The following is an 11,792-nucleotide window of genomic DNA, read 5'->3' on the forward strand; positions in this document are numbered from 1 at the left end:
CAGGGAAGCTGCTCGTCGGGATCCACTGTCTGCTCGTCACAGACGAGTGGATTTTTCGAGCCCTGTATATATATATATATATATATATATAAATCTATATATACACATACACACTATATGGACAAACGTTTGTGGATACCTGACCATCAGACATACACTATATGGTCAAATGTTTGTAGAGACCCCTCAATAATTAATAATTATGCAAATTTAGGTGTTTCTAATGTTGTAATGAAGGGCACTGTTAATACTAGAGCATACAAAGACTTTTTAGACTATTCTGACCTTCCACCCTTGTGTTTGTGAAGGCCCTTTTTTGTTCCAGTATGACCGTGCCTCTGTGTACAAAGCCACCTCCATAACAACATGGCTTGATGAGTTTGGTGTTGAGGAACTGAAGTGGCCTGCACCGAGCCCTGACCTCTACCTGATTTGAACACCTTTGGGATTAACTGGAACTCTGATGACAAGCCAGATCTTCTCATTCACTCTCAGAACCTGACCCCACAAATGCTCTTTTCGCTAAATGGTTACTAATTCCCGCTGATCCGCTCCTAAATCTTGTAGAAAGCCTTTTCAGAAAAAAAGGAGGCTGTTCTAGCTCCAAGGAAAGAGGTACTGGTGGGAACTCCATATTAACGCTCATGGTCTTTTGCTGGTCAGGTGTCCACAAACCTTAGGCCATATAGTGTATGCAAGCAGGAAACAAATGCTCTCTACGCCTAATCTGCTGGGCCAACATTATTTCCATGCTGTATATGGCTCATTGTCTGTGTTAAGGTGCCCATACACCTTACAATTATCTGCAGATTTTCTATGGTCAGATGGAAAAGGTGCAATAGATTCCTCAGTCTATGCTAAACTGTGTGGATGGAGTAATCTCCACCTGGTCCAAGCTTCCGTAATCTTGCTAGTCGGCCGTGCTGGCTCTCAAAACACCTGAACAATGCCTGCCTCCAATCAGATTGTTCAGGTATTTTGTTGGCCAGCGGGGCCAACTAGCAAGATACTGAAGCTTGGCCCAGTGGGAGATTCCTCCATCCAACCAGTTTAGCGTAGATGGAGGAATCTGTTGCACTTTTTCCATCTGAAATAGAAAATCTGCAGATAATCTATAGGTGTATGGCCACATTGTAAAAGATTCATAAAGTGAGAAGGGGTAGGCTGTAGAAGACTCTGCAGTCTATAGCCAGACGTTGCAGATACCAGCCAATAGTATTTCAGAGAGAGCTCGGTCACGTAACATGCACTTTATTCAATGTAGGAAGATGTATAACTAAAAGTGCAAATTCATTAATTCACAAACAAAGCCATAGTGTCACGCTGCATTAATAATCATCTCCATACATAGCCACCTGCGCACACTTTTTTGCTAACTGGCGGCATATTAGAATGATATACCCAACCTAACACAACATTTGTAAAAACTCTGTCACTATTGTACACACTGGCTTAGCTTGTATAAGAGTAGTGGGTGGAGCAAGCTTTTACAAAGCGTTTTATATATATATAAATGTAAATAATAAAATAATATTTGAACATGCACCCACACAACAGGCATAAAGTTGACCATTTACTTACATTATTAACAAGCTTCGAGCAGCTTTCTTGAAGCCCTGAGAGATGCGGCCGCTGTCACCTTATCATTAACTTGAATGGGTACAGCGGCCGCATCTGAACGGGGCACCTAGGATTCCTGCTGCAGGCATCCCTAGGTTCCTGCCACAGGAATCCCAGAATGCCCGTGTGGATGGGGCGTAAAAGTAAAAATAAAAAAATGGTGAGCAGACAGGCTTACCTGCCTATTCGCAATTTCCTTTGGATCGTACCATAAAAGCTTTGCAAATGCTTTGGAAAAGCTCGCTGTGCACACAGCTATACTGCAGAAGCTGAAGCTCATGTGTACAAAGCCCAAATGCTGGTTATTTTTTAAAGGGTCTCTTGCCTCCTGCTCAGCTCCTCATGGCTGTTACCTCACTTGAGTCCTCCTGCTGGTTGATGACAGAGACGGCGTCCTCGGATGCTTGTCGTTTTGCCTCCGCCAGTGTTCTCTCCATTTTGGCTCTCTCTGAAGTGATGAGGTCGTGAGCCTTGCGCTCCGCTTCCGACACAGCCTTCTGCAGTTCGGACATGGCCTGCCGCTTGACGTCGTTCACCGCCTCCTCTGTGCGGGCAGAGAGACAGCTCAGAGGTGAAGATGAGCCCTGGGAGGGGGGACTCAGGTGTAGGAGGGGTTTAAAAGTTTAAGTCTATGCCCTACCTATGCTAACGTCGGTGCAAAGCAGTGATGGGCAACCGGAAGATCCCGTGGAACTAAAAGATACAGCATGTCCTGAAAGAACCCTGTCTGACGCCGTGCATGCCTTGGCAGGCAGAGCATGCTGGGGTTTGTAGTTCTACATTAAACGGAGATCTACTGGTTGCCTATCACGGGACCATAACACTGAGTGTTAACAACGCTACAGAAAGAGAAAGGTGCACATATAATCTACAACAAACTATATTCTATGAACATTCAACCACTTGCTAACAGTACAACCCTTTCTATGAGATTAGTTATAGTAACATGGCTTAACCAATCAGCACATGCGCCCAGCAGCATACCTGACTGGCTCCAAGTAATGCCCCTCCCTCTCCCAGTCTGAGTGCTGCTATACTGGTGATAACAGGTGACCAATATTAAGCTTGTGCTTTGTGATCTTACATGAGGTGCATTTACATTTAATGTGTGTTAATAAAATCTGCATTCATTGTTTTTTTGTTTTTTTTAAATCAGGGAAGTCGAGCTGCTAGTAACAATGTGAAGCCAAATCAGGAAAGGGCATTAAAAATGTTTTTCTGGCTAATAAATGTGCTAGCGAGCATCTTACTGTGCTTGCTTTGAGGCAGGACATTTCATTTGAAATGGCTGACAGGCCCTCTTTAAGGGACACCAATCAGATGGCAGTCTGTGAAGAAAACGGCCAACCATTTATTATAGAAATGGCCTTTTGTGCAAAATCAGTGCCCATTGCATTTGTTAACTGCTTCTGCACTGCAGTGAGACTAATCGGGGTCAATATACAGAGAGAATAATATGGGGTACTATCAGGATAACATAGCAGATTTTGTGTTGGACAGCTACCCAAAAACTCATGCATGTTAATATATACAGATGGATATTTGTATATACACTATACGGTGGGTCCCCGGCACTATTTCTACCTGAGGCACACGTTTAGTAATGTAATATGGATGCTCCTGATCCTGTGAGCCCTCTCACTTGTGTTGGATGCCTCTAGAATATATAACTCACCTGCCTTCCTCCAGATCTCCTCAGGCATATATCCAGCTGGAGGCCTATGTAGGAAGTCCCTGGATGGCTCTAAAGTAAAAAGAGAAATGTTGATGAGCAGTGTACAGACAGCTGCACATTCTTGTCTGCATCCTGCAGCTCCCTTTTAATCACTATCCATAAGGCACATGTCCAGCCCTTGGTTCACTGACCTGCCGGCGAGGACTCGGTGCTTGAGGAGCTGTTGTGATGTCGCACTGGCTGACTCACAGTGCTGACACTCTTTTTCAGGTCCTCCGCATCACTGTAGCGCCGTATCCAGTGGTTCAGCTCTTCTCGGTCCGCTTCCTGGCACCGGCGGAGGACCGTCAGCGATCGGCGGGTTTTTTCTACCATATCCATAATGCAGTTTAACAGCTGGTGGAGAAAATAAGGCAAAAGTGGTCATTTTCCAAAATCTCAGCGAATATCTTCATTGTCTCGGGCTATACTAATAACAGAAAGGAATTCCCTACATAACCACCGGTGACAGAGCTCTACAAGAACTCCATTACTCTTGCTACATGTATGGCACGGCTTCTGTTCTCTGCTATTCCAACGTTACAGAAGTAAAACATAATGCATTATTAGTAAGTACACATTGTGAATATTACTGTAATATATACGATCGGAAAGGAGCAGAGGGCATCAGATGTTGTGGCTTTAGAATCAGTGAACCGCTCTTCCATCCACTAACATTACCGTGGACCTGAACTCAAACAGTGTAGATTTGCTATTTTATAGGGGACATTTAGAAATGCGAATAAGTAACACCATGAACCATTTGACTTTTGTCTTGAATCCCCCTAAAACATAACAGTGAACATGCTGATATGTGAGCGTGCCTAGGTACTCGTGAGATCTAAAGCACTGCTGCCTCTGACTGCTAGTCTTAGATTTGGAGTGAGATTTGGTGATGTCACTAATGTACCGTTCATTGTTCTCCTTGCTGGGGGCTCTGACATGAGGAAGTAAAACCCGGACTCTGCCAAGATGGCCCACTTCACACAGTGCAGCACAAGATCGGGGAGACCGATGGAAATACTGGTCACTAGTCCTTTGCCCTATCCCTGTTGTTTTTTGGCACAGCTTCCACAGTTCAGATTCTCTTTAAAGCCAAGCTGTGACTTGCCCACTCCATTCAGTGGCAGTAACCGGAGGAGCATGGAGGAGCATGTGACAGCACTGGGCCAATGAATGCTGCCATATGAGTCCATATCCCTGTGCACTCTATTGACATTGAGCTTATACATAACTATCTCATATTCTGGCTGCTAAATTGATCGGCATTGGTGAAAGAAAGGTATGTGCTTCTGGAGAGGGGGGAATTCAAGTGAACCTATCTCTTTGCCCTGTGTGGTCCAAACACAGGTTCACTTCAAGCACTCCAATCTTACCAAAGAACTTTAAACCATTTCTCATATGACAGAGCTGTTTAGATTTCCAAAAATAACCAATTTACAATGTTGTCTCGGTTTCTTAAATGGAGAGGGACTTATAATATGTAAATTCTATCATCTCCAAAACCGGACTCCAGTATATTCCTTGCGAGTCAATTGGCCAATTTAGATGTCAATAGGACTTTAATACCCGTCAGCAATGACCTGCAGTAACCCACTCCCGGCCAATCAGATAACATTTCTCAGCAGCTTTATTGTTATGTAAAAGAAGTGATAATAATGTCACTAAGTTGATCTTTAGAACCGTAATTTTCTTGGCATACGCACATTGTTGAGATGTTTCCACTCTTCTGCCCACTCCCGTTCTGTCAGCCGGTGATCAATGACCTCATGCACAGCTGAAAGAGGAAATACAAGCTGTTTATCTAGGATAATTATAACCAGACACACTCCGCTCCATGTTGTGCTGAAAGGAAAAAAAATCTTTAGTTGTATAACAGGGAGGAGAGTCCTCATCGTGGGGTATACATGGGTATACAGATGGAAAAACCATGGAAGCTTTTGACAAACTCCTACACTATAGGACCAAAAGTGGACACCTGACCATCACATCCACGAAATGGCCAAATGTCTGTAGACAGCCCTCCAGATGATTCAATTCTGGTGTTTCTAGTGAAGTGCGCTGGTAATCTTACAGCATACAAAGACATTGTAGACAATTTTGGTAGCAGTTTGGGGAAGGTCTCTTTCTCTCCATAAAGGTGTGAAGAGTTTGGTAGCCTGATTGTAGCCCCAGGCCTCGACTCTCCGCAACACCCTTAGGATAAATTGTAATGCTGATTGCAAACTAGGTCTTCTCGTCCAGCATGCGTCCCTGACCTTACATAGGTTTTATTGGCTGAACTGGCACAAATTTCCACAGAAACGCTCCATAAAGGTGTGAAGAGTTTGGCAGCCTGATTGGAGCCCAGATCTCGACTCTCCAGAACACCTTTAGGTTTAATTTTAATGCTGATCGCAAACTAGGTCTTCTCGTCCAGCATGCGTCCCTGACCTCACAAATTTCCACAGACGCGCTCCAAAATCTTGGAGGCTTTCCAAAAGATTGAAGGCTGCTAATGTTGGGTGGGAACTAGATATTAATGCCCATGGTTTTGAAATGGATTATTTCATATAGGTGTAATGGTCAGGTTTCCACAAATTGTTTGGTGACAAAGTACATTCCAGGAGCTGAGGAACTTTGTGTGCGAGGATACATAACGCAGTGGTGTGATCACTCTATTACATGGTTGTGTTACCGCACACGTCAGCCTGTGTGAGCCTCTTCCCATACTGGTGCCATGGTACAGCATGTCAGATGATACATGAATTACACAGCCTGCTGCTGAGCTCACACTGCTTCTCAGGCATCTGCTAGACTGGCATCGAGAGGCACCCAAAATAGACTCTGTATGACAATATTAGCAGGATCTCCGGCTGTTCCGCAACACCAGATGTGTAAACACATAGCAGCACCCTCTGTTTATTACAGCACAGGATCCCTAGCTATTTTATACACTTGGTAACACTGATGTCCTAGTCTCAGTGACAATTAAAGGCAACCCATACAGAGAAACTAAGAAATATGGAGATTGCCATTGTTGGCCTTCTAGCAAATACATGCACAGGAGAACTACATTGCTGGCTCTGCTTTTGGGATTAAATTAGTTTTATGGCGAGGGTGGAAGAGAAGGTCTGCACCCTAAAGAAATCAAACCGGCAAACCCCTGCAATAGATGAGGTATTATATTTATCACTTTGGCAGCCCGTGTCTCCTGCTTACACTCTGTTCCAAATGCACAGCCTCTGTCAACCTCTTCAGCATATGACGTTTCTGGAAGTGAGTGTTGGGTTGCCTTTGAACCGCACTCTGGTTCCTGCCTCTGATCACTGCTGAGTCCCGTAACGAAGTAGGGATTAGAGGAAGGAACCATTGCATGCAGCAGCTGATACAGGTATCTCATAGAGGTGGTTAAAATCTAAAGAGTCTTAGTGCTTAGGTAGGTACAAGACATGGCTGTAGCGGAGGTCAGTATAATAGCTCTTCTATTCCAGGGGAATTGCACTTTGATTTCTGACAGACCTGACAGGGTCTCTTTAAGTACTAGTGTATGATGATATTTAGCGGTTTTCTGACGTTTATGTTTAAAGAAGAACTATGGGGTCAGTGCTTTTCCCCATAGTTCTCCTCGGGGTCACGGGAGGACATAAACTAGCGTCCTCCAGTGACCCAAAGCTCAGTATATCGCGGTATACTGAGGCCGCACCCGGGTCGGATCCCGACATTACTGTCGAGATCCGCCCAGCTGCGTGATTGACAGCTGGCTCTACCTATCTAGAGGCAGAACCAGCTGTACCCTCCCCTGTTCGTTCCCCCAGTCAGTGCTGGAGGATCGGCGCGGAGAGGGGGGGGAATCCCTGCAGGGAGCCACGAGTGACAGTCACAGCTCTCTGCAGGGACAGGATCGAGAAGTGAGCGAGTGACGGTATGTGTTCGCTCACTTGCCGATCTATTGAGCCGCCGTGTGACAGTTTCATTGCCACACGTCGGCTCGAACTATGAGAATGAGTGGAAATCACTCACCTCATAGTTCTCCTTTAAGACCCTTTAAAAAACTAGAAACATAGAAGCAGAACCAGGATTTGATAAAAGCTTAAAGTGACATTAAACCCTCAGATTTTTTACCATAAAACAATACTGTAATGTGCGCCTTACTGTAATCCATGGTAGTTTCCCTTCTCTTTGCTGCTCTTCCTTTTAAATCCGTATCTCTTCTCATGCTGGGCAGAACTTCTGTTTTGCAGCAGACTGCCTTGTCTCTGGAATGGATACATGGTGTCTGTGTGAAGGTTCACAACCTGAGCCAGCACTACAGGAAGAGGCACTTAGCTGCAAAGGGAAGTTCTCCCCAAGCATGAGAAGACATGAGGATTTAAAAGGAAGAGCAGCAAAGAGAAGGAAAACAACCATGGATTACAGTAAGGCGCACATTACACTATTGTTTTATGTTAAAAAATCTGAGGGTTTAATGTCACTTTAAAGCTGATTGTACCTGCATCTAGGTCTATTACAGGTTTGGTGCTCCGTACATAATTCTGAATGCTACTTGCAGCTATTTAAGGTAACTTGTATGGTATGTATACTATCCCTTTAATACAATTTATTTTCACTCAACACAGGTGCACTTTAACCTTCTGTTCTGCAAAAATGGTGGATGCTGCAAACAGTTTACATTACTTAGAGAACTGTTTGTATAACTTGGATATCCGGTATCATCAACTGTGCTTAGAACACACATGCTTTTATATCATGGTTCTAAAAGCCGTGTTGTGCAGTAAGGTAAGATGTCATCTTCAATGCGATCACTTCATCACAGCTAATCAGATTATCCCCAAACGTGATAGTTAAGGTAATGCTGCCCTAAAGCGACTCTGACACCAGAGGAAAATATTTAACAAAAAATGCCAAGTGGAAGCCATTATCAAGACAGAAGGAGGAAGTGGTTAAATAAATCCTACATTTAAGGAAGCACTGGATTATTTAACCTCCTCAAAACATTTGGATGTACGGAAGTCTGATCCAGTAAGAAATAGGCATATTTTAAAACCCAATCCTTGCTCCCTGTGTGGAAGCAGTGTTCCCTCTGCAGAGATCCAGCACACCCCTACTCAGTCAGAGCTAGAGTTCTGAATTTAGCAGGGAGCTTAAGCTTTGCTAATTGCAGAGCTATAGGTGTGACTCAGCAAGGGCCATGTTTGACCTCTTCAGTGAGACCACTGCTTCTATACAAGAAGCAAGGATGCAGCTTAGAAAATGAACTGTAAGACTGTGTACAGATTTTGTTTTGATGCACCTGGAATAGTATTGGGTTTATTTAAATTAAAGTAAAATTGGGCTTTCAATCCTCCACACACTGGACTTTGTGTATGGAAGATGGAGTCTGGAACAGTTTTGCCCCACATAGCAGAACATTATATTTTCCCTCTTCTGTTTCCTATGCATTATAGGAAAGTGAAAGGGAAAATGGGATTGGTTTCTACCAGGGACGTGCGGTCAGGGGGGGCAGGTGAGGCAGAGCCTTGCCTAGTATTATGGAGGAAAAAGCTGTCAGCTTCAAGTCTGAAGCTGACAGCTTTTTTTCCATTCAGATTGGGTTCTAGCAGGTTACACAGCAGGTAAAGCCTCCCTGCTGTGTAACCTGTCATGGATGGAGCGTTGTCTCTTAATTACAGGCGGCGCTGCATCTGGCTTTTGACAGATAGTTAGGTTATACAGCAGCAGGCTCCCCCACTGCTTGTGTAACCTAACTAGTGAGGCAAGAGCTGTCACAGCCTCTACTCTTTTAGTTAGAGGTGGGTGGCTTGGACCAATGGCAAAGCACCTTTGGTCCAAGCTGTCCAATCAAAAAAAGAAAAAAACAAGAAAAAAAATCGATCTCGATGCCTCAGCAGTGAGGAGCAGGGAGGCGCCTCCCTGTCTCCTCCCTCCCTCCTTCACACTAGCTTGGGTACCGGGTTGGGTGGGACTTTTATGGGCTGGGCTTCGGCGGGATTGGGGGCTGGGGAATGCCTGACCCGGAACCCAATGGTACGGCACGTCACTGGTTTCTACTGACAAAGACTCTTCCTCTAGACATTTGTATGATCCATATATGCCTGGCTAGTTTTCCACTTGGCATTCAGTCAACCATAGACCTGACTTGCAGCCTCATTGGCTCTTGTTCCATCTAACCTCCTAGATATGCAGAAGCATCTTTCATACCTGCCTGCCGGTGACGGTCTCGCAGTTCCCGAGGGTCTGTATGCCGGTAGTGATGGGCCAGCACCATGTCCTCCAAGCGGTAGTGTTGAGTAGGAGGTGGGGTGGGGTGTGGGAGTCCGTTGGTGGGTGGGTGGAGGAGTCCGTTACTGGGACTGTATCTTTGTGCGGGGCTTGTGGTGCATGGCCTCTTGGCAAGGTGATCTGGGTGGAGACCTTCCTGTGCATTCTCTTTGGTCCTAAGAAAAAAAAAAAGATTTGTGTAGTCAGTTTTCTACTGGACAAGTCAAAACAGAGTGCCATCAAATATATCTCAAATCCAAAAAGAAATGGTTTACTCAGCAATTAAGAATACTAGGTGATAGATCGATCGATAGATAGATAGATAGATAGATAGATAGATAGATAAAATTTGCTTATAGAAATATGTGTACACTGTTAGCACAACAGTTATTTTACCAGGAAGTGTCTAAGCATGGGCACAGAGCTAGGCTTTATTCTTTGAAAGACCAGCCAATTTAAGAAAGTAAGTTGGTTTTATTTTTTGAAAGACCAGCTAATTTAGGAAAGTAAGTTGCCAGTTAACCCATTTTTCCCCCTCTTCCCTGACCTAAATGATCCCACTCTCCACAGATCTATACACGCCGAGAGCCAAAGGCCGCTGCTGTTTGTTGACATCCAGTGCTTTGCAGGTTTCCCTCTCTTAGCCCTGTCTGTCTCCTGGCTGGGAGAATGTCCCATAGAAGTCTATAGGGGTGTGATGTGCAGGTGTGGCCAGCAGGGGGAGCATAGCAGCGCAGGATTTAAACAGTATCAGAACAGTGTCGGTCAGATCTTGGTAAGTACAGATCTGCGGAGGGGGGGAGATTGTTTAAGCCAGGGGTGGGGGACAGCTGTTATGAATCGAATCAGTATATGTTTAGCGATAACTGGCTGCTTTTATTCATTTTACTAGCTCACCATTTTACAGACAGTATTTTTCTCTTCTGTTAGTGTGGAATTTTTCTTTCGGAAGATGCCCCTTTACGGCCATCATTTATGGCTTTTTCTCCGTGTCCATTTATATTATCTTTAATAAAAAATAGCACCAAACTATAGTTATAGAACAGCCAACATTTCTTCCTGATGGTTATACCTGTCAGGTGTCCGCCTCTTGCCATTCTCATTCACCTCTAGTAGGAGGGGCTCAGAAGAGTCACTGGGTGAGCTGCTGATGCTAGTGTCAAGAAGCAACTGTTCGTGCTGCGCCAGGTACTGTGCTGGGCTTTGCTTTGCCAAACGGGCACAGTGCAGGAGCTCCCGCTGCAGTAGTGGAAGGTTTGCCTGGAACGTAAAAGATTATATGTATATAAGCAAGGAGAAGGTAATGAGGATATGTATTAGAGCCGCGTGCCTCTTCTACACAAGCAGAACCACAAAGTTTTCATGTAATGGGCAAAAAGACCCCAACACTGCTACATTATGTGAAAGTAACAGTCGGGGTTTTTTTCTGTGTTGTAGGACTGCCGATAGAGCTCATGTGTGAATGAAGAGTGTAAATCTTACAGTCTTCATTCATAAATACTAGGGATGCACCGATATATCGGCCGCTGAAACATATTGTCCAAAAATGGCACTTTTGGCATAATGCCGAAAGTGCCATTTTCTGGCCGATACAGCGGTGCATCCTATTCTCTCCTCCCAGATGGGCGCTGTTCTGTGTCCCAGCGGGGAGGAGAGAAACTGCGACAGTCGGCTGAGCGATGCGGGAGGAGAGCTCTGTGAGCGGCCGGCATCTCTCCTCCCACACCGCTCAGCCTCCTATAACAGATCGGCAGACCGATGTGTGGGCGGAGACAGCCAGCGCTGTCACAGCAGGCTGAGCTCCTCTCGCTCTGCCTCCTGTGACAGCTGTCAGGAAGGAGAGCCGCGGGTACAAGCAGTCAGTGATCGCTGAGTGTTTGTAAATAATTGAGGACATGGTATGTCGACTATATCCTCAATTATGAATGAATGGGAAGTGATTTACATCACCTCCTGTTCATTCATGATTGTGGATATAGTCAACACACTACGTCCTCATCTTGTGAATGAACAGGAACACTAAGTATAGAGTCTTCCTGTTCATTTATAACGGGCTGCAAAAGTGAAAGTGAAAAAGTGAAATATTAGGAATCTGTTTAGACCCCTAATATTTCCCCGAAGCCCCTAAAAGTAAAGTGAAAAATAAAAATATTTAATAAAAAATGAATCAATAAATAAAAATAAATATTTAAAAAAATTACAAGTTTATACAAAATAA

The 11,792-nt window shown here is 44.6% G+C and overlaps 1 protein-coding gene across 6 annotated transcripts in view; it reads right to left on the minus strand.

The window, feature by feature from the left end:
* The window catches only part of CBFA2T3 (CBFA2/RUNX1 translocation partner 3), a 21,615-nt gene that overhangs the window by 974 nt on the left and 8,849 nt on the right, over window positions 1–11,792 (minus strand). The window contains exons 4-9 of one of the 6 annotated variants that reach the window (XM_018557351.1): window positions 10,647–10,834; window positions 9,519–9,750; window positions 5,041–5,130; window positions 3,487–3,691; window positions 3,296–3,364; window positions 1,974–2,164 (exon numbers count right to left, since the gene is read on the minus strand). In XM_018557351.1, coding sequence (XP_018412853.1) covers window positions 1,974–2,164; window positions 3,296–3,364; window positions 3,487–3,691; window positions 5,041–5,130; window positions 9,519–9,750; window positions 10,647–10,834 — 975 coding nt within the window. Of the gene's footprint in view, window positions 1–1,973; window positions 2,205–3,295; window positions 3,365–3,486; window positions 3,692–5,040; window positions 5,131–9,484; window positions 9,751–10,646; window positions 10,835–11,792 lie in introns of all 6 variants that reach the window. The other 5 variants (XM_018557350.1, XM_018557348.1, XM_018557349.1 and 2 more) reach the window with 5 other exon arrangements.

The sequence above is a fragment of the Nanorana parkeri genome, unplaced genomic scaffold, assembly GCF_000935625.1.
Source record: "Nanorana parkeri isolate BGI_ZX_2015 unplaced genomic scaffold, ASM93562v1 scaffold280, whole genome shotgun sequence".
Lineage (NCBI taxonomy): Eukaryota > Metazoa > Chordata > Amphibia > Anura > Dicroglossidae > Nanorana > Nanorana parkeri.